Raw genomic sequence first — 18,851 nt, 5'->3', positions numbered from 1 at the left:
AAAAAGGCACTGAATTCTCCATGTCTCAGAACATGGTGATGAGGAATGAAACGAGTGGGGGAAGTTTGTGAAAACCATTGTCACTACGAATGAAACTTGGATGCCCTGCTTCAATTTAAAAACCAACTCGAAAGTTCATAGAACACGATACCCCATGTAGTGTTTAAGTATATACTTCAATTTTAATAAAATGACTGTAAAGATCATTAAAATTAAAAAAAAAAACTCTGGAAGTTTAGGGCTACTGAAGCAGTCTTACACATCACCCATATACACTGTAATAAGATGACGTCGAGTCATAGTTTCGTTAGGAGATGGAGGTTTTATTGGTCATCATAGAATACAGCGTCGATTGGCATTGTACATAACTACATCCGCTTGAGCAAATATGTATATCAGCTTAGTTATAAGATTCGTTATTTATTTAAATTATCAGATTTAACAACAGACTTCGACACTTATTTGGTCCAGACAATATCCAATCCTAAAAACCGAAATAATATTTCGATGATATACTTTAAATAGTCCATGAGAGTAGATCATGGAAAATAGTATCACACAAGTCTGAAGACGACGATGGTTCACGAGCGGTATTTGACGATGTAGATTCTTTCAGAAGTCAAGGATGAGACAATGTGATAATGTTTGACCAAGTTATAAAAATGATCAACATGATGTGGTACGAGTGACAGGTTATTAGCTGCAAAATGTCGAAAACCCGGTTTCGTTCAACAACTTTAAAAATATGACCTTTGCATAACCTTTAAAGGTCACAAAACAATGTTGTGGACATTAAAATAAGAAAACAGGATACGTGCTATAGCTTAATGGAATTAGTTCGTCAAAGAAGGTCGAAAACCCGGTTTGATTCCCGCAACTTTGAAAATTTGACTTTGTGAACTTTAAAGGTCAAAGGTCAAGGATTATGACCTTTGGTGCAAAACTTCCTCTGGAACATTCCAGGAACAATATAACGTCATATAGGCTATATGGCATTTCGCACTCCTCGGATTATCCATACTTTGATGAAAACAGCGTAAAAACAAACTTGAAGGGGGCGCCATGGGCAAGGTGTTCGAGATAAAGCAAAATGGTTTCAAGACTTTAGGTGGGGAATGACCTCAAGATTATGCATAAAAAAATATTGTCATCCTAGCTCTCAAAGTTTGGGCGGTTGTATGATTTTTACATCAAAATTCGAAATTTTCTAAGTTCGTGACCTTGACCTTGACCTTGGGACAAAAATGAAAAATCGAGCTCCGTGGGGCTATGCAGGTGTTCTTGGGCTAACGAAATACCGAAACCCCTGCCAGATTCGACAAACCACCTAGGAGAAGATGCAAATTGAAATCGGCTACCCCCTAAAAACACAATTCGCAATTTTTTAAGTTCGTGATATTGTGATGAAAATGAAAAAAAAATCGAGCTCTGTGGGGCTATGCAGGTGCCATTGGGCTAACCAAATACCGAAACCCCTGCCAGATTCGACAAACCCCTCGGAGAAGAAATTTTTTACGTCAAAATTCGCAATTTTCTAAGTTCGTGACCTTGTGACCTTGACCTTGGGATGAAAATGAAAATGAAAAAAATAAAAAAAATAAAAAAAACCAGCTCCGTGGAGCTATGCAGGTGCCATTGGGCTTGCCAAATACCGAAACCCGTGAGATTCGACAAACCCCCTCGGAGAAGATGCAAATTAAAATCGGCTACCCCCTAAAAACACATGTTTTTTGGGCGTGGCTCCGCCCATAATGGGCGCACCACGCCCATTTTCAGGAAAAGACAGCTCGATCATGACATAAACCTCCCACCAAAATTTTATCAGGATCAGATCAAAACCCACGGCGCTATGCTTGGGACAGACAGACAGACAGACAGACAGACAGACAGACAGACAGCAATAACGAATATAGTGGTCACTTATTTTTTTCGTGAAAATATTTTTTTGTGAACCAATAATGCATGAAATCACTTCAAGTTCCTAATTTGAAAACTATAGTACTTACAAAAGCGATGTATACAGCGACTTGTAGATATGATGAACAAACATTCGATAATAGGAGTGAAGAAAGTTAAAAAAAAACGATATCTTTAAGAAATCGCTGCGTCCTGTTCCAAGTCAAGGCATGGTTGAGCAGGCCAAAAAACATGACGGCTTAAGACTCCAGCGAGGTTACACAGGAAACGCCTAAGACCCCAGAGAGTGAGATGACCGAGGATCACCTGATGAAGAATATAATTAAATAAGGCAGTTAATTATCTTCAAAAGGGGTGTTGTAATTAACCCAAACACACAATTTTCACTCTTGTACTTCCATGGAGTTTTCTTAGTGTGCATGCAAAGTTTCAGGCTACTAGGTTTTATGGTTTTGGAGGAGACAGACACACACACACACACACACACACACACACACACACACACACACACACACACACACACACACACACACACACACACACACACACACACACCCCAGTTCCACCGGGCTGTTGTAAGAGAATGCTTCCAAAAGAGTGTGGAATACTTAGGGACTTTGCTAGGAATGTACTTTGACGGCATAATAGCAGGGACCCACAGATATTCCCCACAATATAAAGTCCTCAATCCTCCTCATCCTCCACCCAGCCCCAAGTCTGCAAACCCTCTCGACCCCAAGTCCTCAAACCCCCCTCGCCAAGCTCTCTGTCCCCTCCTCCCCTTTTCTTATTCAAGTCCTCAACCCCCCCCAAACCCAAGTCCTCAACCCCCCCGCCAAACCCAAGTCCTCAACCCCCCTTTTCCTTCACTGCGCTCCCCCTCTCCACCCTCTCCCACATCCACAACAACTCTCTGTCCTCCACTCACCGTTTCTTCTTCAAGTTCCCAACCCCAGGCCTGCAACTCCCTCTTTATTCTTCAAGTTCTCAACCAATCGCAAGTCCGCATAATAGTCATGAACTGTTAAGACTGCTAATGTTTATCGGTGAAGCAAATAGACAAGAAGGGAATTATACATTGGACGGATAGTTTGATGACTGAATAGTTTGTGGTTATATTATTTTTCTTACTTCCAGTAGGTGTGCAAATCAGCGACTCTGAACCAGACTCTTTTCAGCCTGTGTCCTCGGCACAAAAATGTACACAACTCAAAAATGAGTGAATATCGATATTTGTGGACCTCCGCATGCACTGTCTGGACCCACACGTGCTATGGTTACAACGTTTACTCCGTTCAAACACAATTGCTCAATTTGCATACCATATTTTCTGGTGTATAAACCGTGGCCATGTATTAACTGCACCCCCATTTTACACCCTCAAAAAAAAAATAAAGTAAAATAAAACAAAAAATTGATATGAAATAAATATGATTATTCTATTTCAGATGTTAATATGAAGGGATTCTCATATATAAATAATTATATACTAGCCGAAACCCCGTCACAGACGGATTCCGTTCATTCAACCACCCTCACCAGCTCACCCACACTCGAGGGACATGGACTGGACAGGGCGTGCTTGCCCCCTCCTACTCATCCCCCGCATCTGCCGCATTCCCCCCGCCTCCCACCCCCCACCTTCAATTTGCTTACCCCCGCCCAAAAATTTAATTACCCAGCCCCGCCACCGCCTCTTCACTCCCCGTCCCCCGTCTCTTGATTCCCCGCCTCACTTGCCCCTGGGCCTCCGCCCCCTGTCCACCCCTTACACTCAACCTCGCCTAATTCACCCCAGCCCCTGCCCACTCATCCCCCGCCCCATTTCCCCCCCATCTCCCGCTTTCAATTTGCTTACCCCCGCCCAAAAATTTGCTTACCTTGCCCCCCGCCTCTTCACTCCCTGCCCCCGTCTCTTCATCGCCCACCCCCGCCTCTTCACTCCCTGCCCCCGTTTTTTCATCCCCCGACCCCGCCTCTTCACTCCTCGCACCCGTCTCAACGAAAAGTGTTTATTCTGCTTCAGAGTTGAATGTTGACTCTTGCCACTATGTGCTATGCACTCTTACAGGTACGAAGTCTCTTTCAGTCCAGGTCACAGTACCGAGAAAAACGTGACGCGACCGCTTGGAGGAACACAAAATTGGTCCTTCAGTCTTAATATATAGAAGATACAATGGTTCCTGTTACATTTTTTGTGTCAAATTCACATTCTGAGGTAGTCAGCATGTGCAGAAGAGGGTTTTACATTGTAGACGCTATTTTCGAGGAGTGGAATTACACCTCTCAGCGGTAACGGTCTGTCGACGACAGACGTGATGACATCGGCGAATGACCGATGATGTCATGACTTCCTGACGCCTCTCAGCGGTGACGTCACACGTCGCCATGTAAACGAATGTAAAACGAAAAGTGTTTATTCTGCTTCAGAGTTGAAGTTTGACTATTGCCCCTATGTGCGATGCACTCTTACAGGTACGAAGTTTCTTTCAGTCCAGGTCACAGTACCGAGAAAAACGTGACGCGACCGCGAGGAGGAGCACAACATTGGTCCTTCAGTATTAATATATAGATTGGCATCTGAAAGTCTGGCTGGAAGCTGTAGTCTACCTAAACACACATTCCATTGAAGCTTGCTTATGTCCAGATGACTGTTTGAACTCCTATCAACTTCAAATCATAAATTGTTTCCCAGCCCTTTCAATTCAAGCTGACCTACTAGTGTCCGTTGCGGAAAAAAGCCTGCGAGTATTTTTTTTTCCCCACACCCCAAAACTTCAGCCTCAGCAGTAACTGCCTCGAAAATTACCACACATTCTCCCATGATCTCACCCTCCCCACCTTTGCTTATTATATAAGGAACTCAAAATTCATGTACTATTAAAATCAGAGGATAGAGCGTATTGCTTGCTTGTGTTATTTAATCTTCTCTGGTTCTCCATATGCATATGTATTAAATAAACGGTTCAACTGCGCAAGAGGAATTGAGTATTCTTCGACACAGCTAAACCCGAGGAAATCCTCGTCAGTGCTTTCCTCGTCGAAGACGGCACTTAACTCCTTGACCGAAGGGTAGAGCAAGTCCTCGTCGCTATCCACATCACTGTCATCGCCATTTGCAGCCTCCTCCTCCCAAATGACGTCGTAATCTGTGCCCTCTACTCCATGTTGTTGGAGACGCAGCATTTCAGAAATGCTCGCTTGATGATATCCAACGGCATCTACTCCCACACATTGACGATCCAGCCACAGATCATTGGAAGGGCGACCTTTCTCATCCTCTCGCTCTTGGTGTAGGTCTTCTCCCCACTTATTATCCAGTTGGACCAGCCGCGACGTAACCCATCCTTGAACGGCTTGTTGATGGGAGATGTGTGCGGCATCGAACCGAAAGGAGATGGCATGCCATGAACCTGCAGGCCCACGACGAGCTGGCCATGAAGTCCCCAATGTCATACTCCTTAAGGCCGGTCACACCTTGACGTTTTAGCCAGCGATGGCAACGTATTAAAATGTATGTAAAACGCTGGCTGACGTTGAACTTTTGATGTTTCTTTTTTAAGATTCAGACGTATTCATAACGAGTTGGTCGTATGCATAACATAGTAATGGACACAGAACGTTTCGTTGTGTTATAGATAACTTATACCAACGAATGCTGAACCTGTTGTTGGCCTACACAATCGATGCCCAACGATAGTCTAACTTCGGCATAGCGCATTGCACGCATCGCCGACGATGTCGTGACGTAGCCTATTAAAAGGCTGACGCACAACGATTCGAATCATAACTGCCGTAGAAATGGAAGTGTCAACATCGCGGTCACACCTTGGCGATCTTGCCAACGTATGCCGACCTAAGAGAAATGTGTCTAAAACATTGGGGCACGTCAAATACGGTATGAGTAAGTTTGGTATATGTGAGTAGAACGCTAAAGTACGCTATCATACGTCGTAGTAAGTAGAGTACGTCAAGAAATTTTAAACATGTTCAAAATTTTACGACGTACTCAGCGTATGACACACTTTCCGCATGCGATGGGGATAAGTTTTACACACGATATGTGGACGCTTACACACGTCCACAAACGCTACTTATAAGCTACTCATAAGTCGAAACACGTCGCGGTAATGTCTTTTTTACGCGAAACTTATTTCTAACTTATGTTCGACGTGCTTTGAGCCAATTCTTTACGTAGTCCCAACACACATCGACGTATGTAGACGTATTCCAATGACGTCTTCCGGTCGACAAAAAAAAAAAAATGAACATGTTTCTAGGTTACAACTGCCATATAAAGACGTGTTCCCAGCAGTTTTGGGAATTGGTATATAAAAATGCTGCTCATAAAAGGGGAACCCAACAGTGTTTTCGAGTTCCTTTTTGAGTCGATGTCCATGTCAGCAGTATCAGTATCAGTATCAGTATTAGTATTAGTTTGTTCATGTTGGCAGTAGTGGGTGAGTGTGAGGGGGAGGGTGTGGGTTATGATGGATCCTCCTTGCGTCCGCGTGTCCACGGGTAGGTTCATAGGCTGCCACTCAACGATTTAAATGGCTGCATCTCCACTATTGAAAGTAGACACTTGCGCTCAACAATTGGATTTTTTTTTACACTCAACGACTTTTAAACGGTACCACTCAGCCATTTTCATTGTTTACAATGAACGATTTAAATTGCTGTCACTCGCCTTTGTTTTTTGACGCTGGCGCTTGGAAATTTTAATCGTTTCTATTGAACGTGCTAAATCGCTCAAACCCCACCATTGAAAGTAGACGCTTGCGCTCAACAATTGGATTTTTTTTACACTCACCGAATTTTAAACGGTACCACTCAACTATTTTCATTGTTTACAATGAACGATTTAAATTGCTGTCACTCGCCTTTGTTTTTTGACGCTGAGGTTTTGAAATTTGAAGCGTTTCTTTTGAACGTGTTAAAACGCTCAAACTCGACTATTTTAAATAGACGCTGCCGATGGACAATTGGAATCATAGCCAAGCTAGACATCGAAGTGTGAACATCCTCGTCATGCCGAAGAAAAGTTTGAAGAATGCTGCAAATAAGTGTCCTGGCCGTGGCCGTGGACGCTGACGCAAGGACGATCCATTATACCGACGTCTTTCAGCCTATGAGTAACTTAAAAGTAACGTCTGTCGATGTGTGGCAACGATCGCGTAACGTGCCAACAACACGTTAATCATAGGTTACAAATAAGTTTCGGGTACGCTAAACATTACCTCGGCGTGTCTCAACTTTTGATTAACTTACAAGTAGCATGTGTCGACGTCTGTCAACGATCGCAGACCGTGCATACAACTTGTGGCCAGCGTAGCGGAACGTGTGAGTCATACGCCGGCATACGTCGTGAAATTTCAAGCATGAAAAAATTTGAGGACAACCGAAAAGTACAACGTTTAAAGCCAGCGTACAACGACGTATGGCAGTGTTTTTCAGTGTGCTCTCAATGTTATCAAAACTTACCCATAACGTATTCAACGTGTGCCAGCGTTTTAGAAAAAAAATTCAAAAATCAGCATACGTTGGCTAAAACGTCAAGGTGTGACCGGGCCTTTAGCTAAGCTCCTCGCCTTCAGCCTGAGAGCAAGTGTTGAGATGGCATGACCCTCTGCTTTCATCTCCCGGACCCAAGTGAGGAGACGTTCCTCAAGCTTCGGCCACTTTGCTGACATTCTTCTCAGGTCTTCTTCTTCTTTGACATCTTCTCCATCATTGCCTTGCTTGTTCTCCAGTGCCGGATGATGGACTCGTCCATGTCAAATCACCTCCCAGCTTCCCAGTTCCCAAACCCTTCCGCAGACTGGCAGATGGAGAGTTTGAACGATGTGGTGAATGAGCGCCTTGACATCTTGATGGATAGAATGAATGATACGTGACGTAATCTGGTGACGTAAGCGAGGCACTCGCGAAGCACAGAGCGGTCCTTCTTGAAGGTCACGTGACCACCCCCAGCCTGTTGTTAGATCCACGTAAGTTTGCGCGCAAGCTTATTTGAGGTGAGTGCCCCGTTATTAGATTCTAGCTATTGTGAATAATTTTTCTTTTGATGTGAGACCAGGTGTTCTTCTTCCTATTCTTTTGTGTTTAATGGAATTTTCAGAGCTGCGAGGCTCTATATACACCACACACCTAAACTGCGGGTGTCTCCGGGAGTCTCCGAACGTTTCCGAGCACGACTTCATTTAATTTCCACACACCGTTAATAAAACGCTGTACAAACTCTTAACCTGAACCGATTTTCAAAACTTAAATGGCAGAATTCAGCTTAACCGCAGTTCCGACTGCGAAAAACAAAACAAAAAGTATTCATTTGGAAAATCATTGAAATTCAGCATTGATCATTTTTAAGACTAATTGTTTTGTATACCAGTGTATTAACCACACCCTCAACTTTTACCTTTTATTTTCCAATAAAAAAGTGCAGTTTATACGCCGTAAAATACGGTATATATAGGTACTAAGCATTTTTACCTGTCGCTACGCTGACGGATTTTCACTCTATCATTTGCCTGAGGACATCTTATAGAACTGCTTGGAAGTCAGCTACCATCACCTTCGTCAGCCAACTTCTTTTTCTATTTAACAGCTACCCGGCCCATCAGACAGCAACAATCTCTGACCACCCCCAGATCCTTCTCCTGTGTGACATACTCCAAGATTGCCCTTTGCATCATGTGATCTCTATTTTCATTATTCTTACCCAACCTCAGCACGTTACGTCTCCCTATTAAAAAGTATCTGCCAATATTTTGCCCGATATATATATATATGTATATATATATATATATGTATATATATATATATATATATATATATATATATATATATATATATATATATATATATATATATATATATATCTCTCGATCGATGAAAGGTATCTAGACTTTCTTGAATATGATCTACCTTTCCTCAAAACTTTGCATCATCTGCAAATTTCACCTATTAATGCAAAATAAATTCACATATTTTCTGTGTATCTGTTACATTTCATTTGGCAAAGTAAAATATTACCTTCAAAACAAATGGCACCCTCCTTCAGTTCAATGCTTGTTTCCTGCAGGCAAACATCAAGGGACAATTTATAAATTTACACCTTAGTTACTTCAACAATTTTACACTCCACCAAAATAAATACCACTACCTACAACCTAATTATTGATCTCTTCTCTCAAGCACGCAACATTCGCTTCAAGGTTCCCCAAAGATCCACTTCAGGGTTACCTTGAAATCCATTCTTTACTCAAAAAGGAATAGCCTGTGTCTACCAAAACTGAATGATCCAAAATCATTTTCCACTCTTTCCATGATGATGATGATTACCACCCACAACACTATCCACCCTCACCAGACAGTAACAACCTAATTCAAACAAATTCTCTTCTCCACTCTTCGGAGCAGTCTTTTCTCTTTCGGCTTCAGATTGTAACGGTGTACACAAGGCCTTCATCCATAGTGTCTTGGAACATGCCTCCCCACTGTGGACTGTACTGTTTGTTTCCTCACTTGAGGCCCTGCAACCTCCAGCCATCCATGTCATGGGAACCCCAACCTTGAGCAGGTTGGTGACCTGGAATGTATATATATATATACATATATACATATACATATACATATACATATACACATACACATATACAGTGGTGCCCCCAGAATCCGAATTTAATTCGTTCCAGGAGGCTGTTCAGATTGCAAAAAGTTCGGATTCCAAAACTATTTTCCCAATAAGAAATAATGGAAAGTGAATTAATCCGTTCCTGGACCCCAAGAAAACCCACTTTCAACTGAAATTACCCATGTTTAAGGTAAAATAAGATGAGTAAATGACCTTCGGTGGTGGTGTATTGCATGTAAACTGGTACAATCACCAATCCAAAGGTTCACACAGGCTCGAGCTCTGGCTTGGGTTCCGATCGCTCGCGCATTCTGCGCGAGCGCTGCCCCCAGGGCTGCTCATCAACATGATGCCCCCAGAACCACAATCACTTTCATCAAATGCATCGGGCTGAGGTAATCATGGATATTCCAAATTACAACCGTTTTTTCTGTGAAATTAAATCCTTGCCCGGCAGTCCGTCACATCACGTGATCGGATTGCTTTTTTGTTATTAATTAAAACACAAGATGAGGTAAAAAAAAAAAAAAAAAAAAAAACAGCACAAATCAAGGTCAAAACACGAGGTAAAGTAGCGATCGACACACGAGAGATGCTTTCACGAGGACTTCCACCGACGAACTGAATGAACAAAGCGCGAAGATGTGGCTCGAACAGGCGGGGGAAACGCACATGAACAAACATCAATGCTACGTTGTGTTCGGTTTTTGAAAATGTGTTCGGTTTTTAGGACAAAATTTTCTCGAAAAAATTGTTCGGATTCCAATTTGTTCAAACAATGGGGCGTTCGGATTCTGGGGGCACCATGGTATATGTATGTATGTATGTATGTATGTATGTATGTATGTATATGTATGTATATGTATGTATATGTATGTATATGTATGTATATGTATGTATATGTATGTATACATACATATACATACATATACATACATATACATACATATACATACATATACATATATATATATATATATATATATATATATATATATATATATATATATATGCCTGGTGTTGGGGCAGTGGTTAGGGCAGCGGCTTGGGATCCAAAAGGTCCTGAGTTCAAGCCCCGTTGGGCCACTGAATTAATACACCAGGAGGATGACTCAGCCTGTCATCCTTCCGAGGTCGGCGAAATGAGTACCAGTATACTGGGCCGGTGTATACCCTGGTTAAAATAGGTGTACCATATCCCTGTGTCGTAAGAGGCGACCAGGGTTGCGTCAGGAAGGGCATCCAGCATAAAACATGTGCCAAATCACTATGCGGATCATACGGATGATCCGCTGTGGCGACCCCTATAGGGAGCAGCCGAAAGAAGAAGAAGAAGATTATATATATATATATATATATATATATATATATATATATATATATATATATATATATATATATATATATATATATATATATATATATATATATATATATATATATATATATATATATATATATATATATATATATATATATATATATATGACTAGGCATAAGTCGGCAGCGTGTAACTCGTCACTTCGCCTAAGTCGGCAGCATCAAAATGTCCCGAATTTATCTCATGTTAAATTGACTTTCAGACTTTGAATAAAGTCTGTAAGTCGTCACTTCGTCTAAGTCGTCAGATGTTGTCCATTCCCACGTAATGGAAACTCAAGTAAATTACCACGCCTAACTCGTCACACGGAACTGCTGCCTCGTGAGAAGCCCGATTTCATGGAATCGTGATTCGCGGGCTATTTATAACTGCGCTGCGTTCAGCTCAGTCAGCGCGCCGTCCCATATGCATCTGAAGAGGTATACAGGCTGTGCAATGCAGTCTCTGGCGAAGGAGTAAATGATCGATCGAGCTTAGTGTTGAAGTCCGATCATGGTTTTATATTGGCTTGTTTTGTACATCACCACACTCACTTTCGCATAGGTATCGAGTGGTAGTCATCACGATGACTGTGTGTTATGTAATTTGTCGATGGTATATGAGTTTTCATTCCATATGAAAACTCATTCTGCATTCATTCCAATGAATGAATTCTAACAGCCATTCATTCCACATTTTTCGATGGTCATATACCATCACCGATGGTATACGAGTTGTCTTACAGTTGTTCATTATCTTTACTTTTGATAAAGTGATTCATGAATTCCATCTTTGCTTGATCACTTTCCAACTAACCAATGAACCCCCACCTCTGCCGCGAGGATTGTGTTTCCCTTTTGGTATAATAGCCGGCTTAGAGATTGTTGCGCCCTCTCACACGTACGTGTCCAGGCCACGCGCAACTTCATCCTTCACCCCACAGTCATCATGAATGTTCGCGTACGCGCAAGTCGTCACATGTCTAAGTCGTCACTTTTTTCTCGGTCCCGATGGTGACGACTTACGCCTAGTCTACTGTATATATATATATATATATATTATATATATATATATATATATATATATATATATATATATATATATATATATATATATATATATATATATATATATATATATTATATATAAAATCTACCTTTCAGTCTTGTTGCTCTTTGCCCTCTTCACCCCAAAGACTAAAACTCGATGTTTGCCTCCATACTTTCGCACCCCTCTTTCTCATCTGATTGAGGGACGGTCTTCTCTCTTAGTCCAACACAAGACCCCAAAGGGCCCAAAATTTTGATTTGGTCAACCCCCTCCCTCACCTCCTGGTTTAGCTCACTTTGTTGGAATCAAAATTTCAGAAAACAGGTCTGCCTCTCATTTCTGCTTATTTCCAGGAAAGCAATTTGCCCAGAACCATGTTCAATTTCATCAGTTTTTCACCTAACTCCCTCAGCATTTTGGATACCATATTTGACTTCAGAATCTCAACCTGTGTTCTGTATCCCTTACAGTTTTGTATATGTAGGCAAAGCAAAAGCAAATTTGTACCGAATTAGATCAGATTAACATTTAAACAGCCAAAAAATAAGGCTTAAATTTGCTTCAGATGTCTTTGGTTTTAGCATTTCAAGGCTATTAGAAAAAGTGGCTTATCAATGGAACAAATAACACAATTAATATATTTCTTTGTTTCATGAATCCTCAGTTGTTCAATACAGTGGAATAAATGCATGTATTGTGTTGTCTTCAGCAATTATATCATAAACATTATAAATTGTACCTCACTTAAATAACTTTGGTGAAATATCTTCGAGTTACCTCTGGCACCGAAGGCGGATGGAGGTTATGTTTTCACCTCTGTCTGTCTGTTTTGTGAACAGGATATCTCAAGAAGTTGTGGATAGATTCAGGCAAAATTAATTAGAGAGCTTAGGTATATGGCACACATAAAAGTATCCGATGTTGGTGAAAATCCGAATCCAGATCTGGATCTAATAATTTTTTCTGTGATTTTTTTTCACCATTGAGTGAGAGGACCAAAAATGACACATAGGATATCTCAAAAAATTGTGGACGGATTCAGACAAAACTTGGTGAGCAGGTTGGGTGTGTAACATGGAAGAATTGATTCGATTTTGGTGAAGATCAGATTCCGGATCCAAGAAATTTTTTAAGTGATTCTTCACCATTGATCAGTGATAGAGCTAAAATGATAGATGGCATGATGTCTCAAAAAGTTATGGATGGATTCGGACGAAACTGGATGAGTTGGTTAGGTGACAAGAACAATCTGATCAAATTTAGTGCAGGTCCGAATCCAAATGCAGCCTATCAGCTTGGCGGAGGTACAAGCATGCGCTGTACCAAGTGCCCTTCTAGTTTAACATTTCATTAAGCAGATTTCACTGGTTACTTGTTACGCTCACCAGAGGACAGGGTATTGCATTTAGGTCTGTTTGTCCGCACAGAACTTTCGTGTTTTTCGCCGCAACCGCTTGTCTAATTGAGACAAAGTTTTCACCATTGGGGCAACTACTCATGTGGAATATTTTAATGATAATTACGACGTCATAGGTCACGTGGTGTGGTAGCCATATTGGAAAAACGGGAAAACTTTTGACCTTTGTATCTCTGAAACTACACCAATGAAAAAATTGAAACTTGCCACATAGCAAGTACTCATGTGGAATGAGTGTGATTTTTTTTTATGACGTCATAATTGCAAATGTATAATGCTTCATCTGATCAGTATGAAAATTTTTGAAGGTCATCTGGGGATAAAATGGTCCACAGCAAAAAAAAAAATGACATCATCAGTCACGTGATTCAGCAGCCATATTGTTTAAGACAAAAAAAAGAAAACCTTCTTCTCTGAAGTGACTGAACTTTACACGCATGAACGCCTGTCCACGAGGAACAAAAGGTTCACACATATGACACAATAGGTCACATGGTTTGACAGCCATATTGGATTTACCCTAAAACCCATAAAAAATACACCATTCAAAAGAAGAAGTCCTGGTGAGGATCTGTAATCTCCGATTGCTCTTTTTCTTGTTTAATCTGGTTGAAAGGTGACATTTGACTATTTTTTAGTATGTAGATAACTTGTTTTCCTTTTGTCATTTAATGCAGATATCAAAACACATTTATCATTTTTACTCATTTATATTTTCAGCATATTTATGCATTTGGAAGCATGCATGTCTGTTAATATGTAAATGCTTAATCAAAATGTATTCTTAGAATACGGAAACTTTTGAAATGACATTAATACTAACAAGACCTTTCACACATGCACTCTTTGTGTGTGTTTACAGTGACTCGTTTCTGCTTGTCAGAGCACTTTTAACATGCCGCTGCCAGCACAAAATCTGCAATTCAAATTGTCTTTTAAACAAATTTTTCAGCATTTAATGAATGAATGGCAATTTCAAAATGGTTAACCATAATTGTCATGTTGCTGGATGCAAATCAGACTCACCGAAATAGAGGAATACGAGAAAAATACAAGAAAGAACCTCCTGAATTTACTGTTAATACAAGCGAGTGGCGGCAGTAGGTAACACGCACACGCACACACTTTGGAGTTCCCTGAACACCACTGTTTCTCGGGGTTTCTGTGATTCTGAGCATTCCAGGGTGGATTACATCATTTTGAAAGTCCAGTGTTGTTCAGCAACTATTGGATGTAATCCTTCCCCCACAAATAACTGGCAGTTTGGATGTAGAATTGCACAGCTTTTTATTACCAATCTCAGATGGATTTATTTTAACAGCACATGACAGAACTGGCATCACACAGAGTTGTAGAAGGATGGCAGGCTTAGACACAGATGAAAGTGGTCCACACAAAGAAGCCTCAAAGCCAAGAATACAGCAGGATGAAGAATGTGTGGAGCACATTGTCCCCTTGTCTGTTTGATTAGATTTATCCATTTCAGTCATCAACATAATCTTGTCAGTCTCACATCAGAGATTGTGGCACGAGAAGACATCAATGAAGACCTCAAAGTCAAGGCCATAGGGGAAAGAGCAATGAGAAACTCTGTAAAATTAAGAATGAACAGCAGTGATCTTTATTTCTTTGAACCACGCAAAAAACCTAAACTGAAGACTTTCATTGACACAGCCAAATCTAAAACAAAAAGAACACCAAGAGATTGCAGATCCTCACCAGGACTTGTTTTGTGTGGTGTTTATGTACTGGTGTGCTACATAATTAATGAGACAAAATTAGAACTGCCACTTTATAACTGCTGGCAGTGATGACCGGGTACCAAGACGTCCCACTTTGATCAAACACCTGATCCTAACCCTGACCCATGACGATTATTTATTATTATTATTCAATTGAATTTAGAATGGAATTAAAATTAATTCAATTCAAATCGAATGGAAGACCAAATAGGAATTGAAGTATTGTCCTGCATTGACGTAATCAGAAGGAACCCAAACAAGAAAAAAAGCAAAGATGAAGTCACCAGGAGGAACCTGGAAAGGATTTGCATTTCAGTTGCTACTCATCTACCATCAAACCCATCCAGGCACAGTCAAGTGAGCCTTATTCAAAGAAAAGGAAAAAAAAAAGCATTTTTTTTTTTAAACTAAAAGCAATCCAATTCTGGCTGCCAGACCATACATCCGATAAAGTTGAAATTTAAAACATGTATTTCCCATCACAACTCGATCAGAGTTGTGAAGTTTCTCATCGATATATTAAGCAGTTCCAGTAAAAAAACATTATTTAATATTTTTCCTCAATCCATTATGGCTGCCAAACCATGTGAGCTTTCAATTATTCCTTAACAAAACTGGACACCCATGGCTTGGGGAATATTTTTTTGTGAAGTTTCCCCTCGATCTGTCCAGCCGTTCTGGAGAAGAAGATTTTTTTATCGGTTTTATGGTAAATCCAATATGGCTGCCAATCCATGTGACCTATGACGTCATTTGTGTAAACCTTTTGTTCCTCATGGATAGGCGGTCATACGTGTAAAGGTTTGCCTTAATCTGTTCAGCCACTTCAGAGAAGAAGATTTTTGCAAGATTTTTGAAAAAACAATATATCTGCTGAATCACGTGACCGATGACATCATCAATTTTTTTTTCTGTGGACCATTTTATCCCTGGATGACCTTCAAAAATCTTCATACTGATCAGATGTAGCATTGTACATATGCAATTATGATGTCCTTTAAAAAAAAACAAGCTCGAATGAGCTAAGATCCTCGTCCTCTTAATGATGACGTCATAAAAACGAATATGACGTCATTGTGATGTATCAGGTTTGCGATAAATTATTATCTGTGCTAATGCCCGGCTTGATTCCCACAAACAAAATTCAAACAGCTTGCCTAGTTTCGGAGATAATGGTATAGGCGATTTCCATTAGCGGCGATATTATGACGTCAACTTTTTTTCTCGGAAGAATTTTCAAAATCGGAGATGGTTACTGTCTGCGCAGGGAATTTTTAGATATATACGCCAAGTTTCAGGAAGTTTCGATGAAAACTGTAGGCTGTGAAACCAAAAAAAATCCACAAGAACAACAACGTGAGTAAGACTTGGAGATCCTCCACGAGGATCTAAAAATCACACTTATTCCCCGTGAGGAGTACCTGCCGTTTGCCAAGTTTCAATTTTTTTTCCTTGATGTGGTTTCAGAGACACAGAGGTCCAATTTATTTTTATTTTTCCAACATGGCTGCTACATCACGTGACCTATGACATCATAATTAACCTCCGCCATCGAACATCGGAGGTTGCTGTTTTCACCCCTGTTTGTTTGTTTGTTTGTTTGTGAACAGTATTGCGGAAAAACTCCTCGACGGATTTCGACGAAACTTGGTGGGGGGGTTAGGTATGGTCCAAGGATCATGCCATTAGATTTTGGACTTTGGACCCCCCCCCCCCCAAAACAAAAAAAAATTTTAGAGAAAAAAAATTTTTTTTTTTTGCATTTGTACATGTTTTAAGTGATTTCCACCCCCCCCCCCCCAAAATTGTAAGAGAAAAAAAATTTTTTGGAACTTTTTTCAACAAAATTGCGATTTCTTTTTTTTGCATTTCTACATGTTTTAAGTGATTTCCAACCCCCCCCTGCCCCCCCAAAAAAATGTTGCAGAAAAGAACTATAACTCTGTCAGCACTGTTGACATCATATTGAATGAATAAGATATAAGGTTCACTTGAGTGACCCAGCAGTATTGGCGGCGGAGGTTTTGCACTCTCCGAGTGCTCCCCCTCGAGTTATCATTGAAACTTTCTACATGGGTAGTTGCTCCTATGGTGAAAATTTTGTCTCTATCAGAAAAACGGTTGCAGAAAAAAAAAAACACTAAAGTTCTGTGCGGACAAACAAAGAGACAGACAAACAGACCCAAATGCAATACCCTCTCCTCTGGAGGGGGTAACGAAAAAGAACACAAAGATTGACCTTGATTTATTTACAAGATCCCTATTCATAGCACAGAACAGGCAGCTTAATCTACAAGAGGTTTTCAAATATAAACTACAGGGCAAGTACCACCATCCTTAACATCGAAAGATGAAGGACTGTGTAAAACATCACAATCAAAGCTCTCTCTCTCACCTCCTGGAGAGGAAAACTATTCACTCTGTTCAGTCACCCCAAGGATCTGTGTTCATCATGGATGGGATGGTACACTGTGAAACAAAAGTGGGTGACCTGCAAAGAGCTAGCAGAGAGCTTGAAACTACTCCTTAGATCGGCACACAGCTTTGGTTCAGTTTCCAGGGTGGACTTTGTTTGTGACAGATACCAAAACGTTTCCATAAAAAGCATGGAAAGGAGATAGCATTCTCTCAGTGGGGTCTTGCAAATCAAGATTTCAAAAGCATCTCAAAAATGTCCAAGCAATGGCAGAAATTCCTCGCTGATGACCTCAACACACAGGAAATCGTTAGGTTCCATAATAATGGGAGGAAAGGGGGGGCGGGGGGTCAACTAAATCATAATGTTGGGGCCTCATGTCATGGATTTGTCATGTCATGTCATAGCCAGGATTTCAAATCCATGACCTACCAGTCCTACCACCATCTCATGGTTTCTCTCCCATTTCCACCACAACTACCGAGTCCCTGTTTCCACCACTCTCTCTCCTTCGTGTACTGTTGACCCAAACGAAGATCACATCAACCAGCACCGTGGATTTATTACGTTTACAAATATTAAATCATAAACAGATACTTCTCTTCCCACCACAACCTTTCTCCATTTTAAGAGCTCACACCCTTCCCCCCCCCCCACCGTGCGTACGTAATATATAGACAATTCCCATTCACAAAAAAAAAAAATCTGCATCAAACCAGCGCTCACTACACCGAACTAACTCATGATTTATTATGAACAGGTAGAGGAGTGAAGACGCCTCACGCTCGCATCCTTTAAATCGACGCACAGCATCAGCTGTCCGTGCCGCTGGGCCCAGAGCACGCGCGGGGTTAGAATCTGGTCCATGAGGCAGCGAATGTGGAGTGAGCGAGCGGGCGGGAAACGCTGAGGTAGAGTCAGAGAGGGAGAGAGGAGTACAGCTGTTCGTTCTCCGGTCCGTGAACTCTTCCACCGAGTTGTTATTAACGATTAACGAGCAACTTCCAAGCGCTCTTTCGGCTCGCCCCTCCTCTTCCTCTTTACTCCATTCATCTCCCACATAATCTTCTTCTTCTTCCTGTTTTTTTTTTTGCTAATATTTTTGCAACTCTTCTTCTTTTTCCACTCATCTTGAAACTAAAAAAAAAAAAAAAAATTATTATTCTCGTCTTTTTTTTCATGAGGATTCCCGAATCAGCTTTGTTTAGATTAAACTGTCTACACCACTCGTCTCCGAATATCGTTCTCCCCTCACTCAGAATAAACATTGAAAGGACGCGCCGACCGGTCAAGAGAAGGCCCGAAAAAAAGCA

General features: G+C 40.9%; 1 protein-coding gene across 1 annotated transcript in view; it reads right to left on the bottom strand.

Annotated features, from left to right (window-relative positions):
- Positions 1 to 18,608, bottom strand: part of HACD3 (3-hydroxyacyl-CoA dehydratase 3) — a 69,536-nt gene extending 50,928 nt beyond the window's left edge. Inside the window, exons 1-2 of the mRNA XM_085891302.1 lie at positions 18,322 to 18,608; positions 8,953 to 8,995 (exon numbers count right to left, since the gene is read on the bottom strand). Coding sequence (XP_085747428.1) covers positions 8,953 to 8,995; positions 18,322 to 18,405 — 127 coding nt within the window. The 5' untranslated portion in view covers positions 18,406 to 18,608. The remainder of the gene's footprint in view (positions 1 to 8,952; positions 8,996 to 18,321) is intronic.
- Positions 18,609 to 18,851: the final 243 nt, after the last annotated feature.

Source organism: Eptatretus burgeri, chromosome 8, assembly GCF_056783735.1.
Source record: "Eptatretus burgeri isolate ZD-2024b chromosome 8, Ebu_testis_v1, whole genome shotgun sequence".
Classification (NCBI taxonomy): domain Eukaryota; kingdom Metazoa; phylum Chordata; class Myxini; order Myxiniformes; family Myxinidae; genus Eptatretus; species Eptatretus burgeri.
Note: the sequence above shows the minus strand (reverse complement) of the source record. Positions and strands in the feature narration are given on the sequence as shown.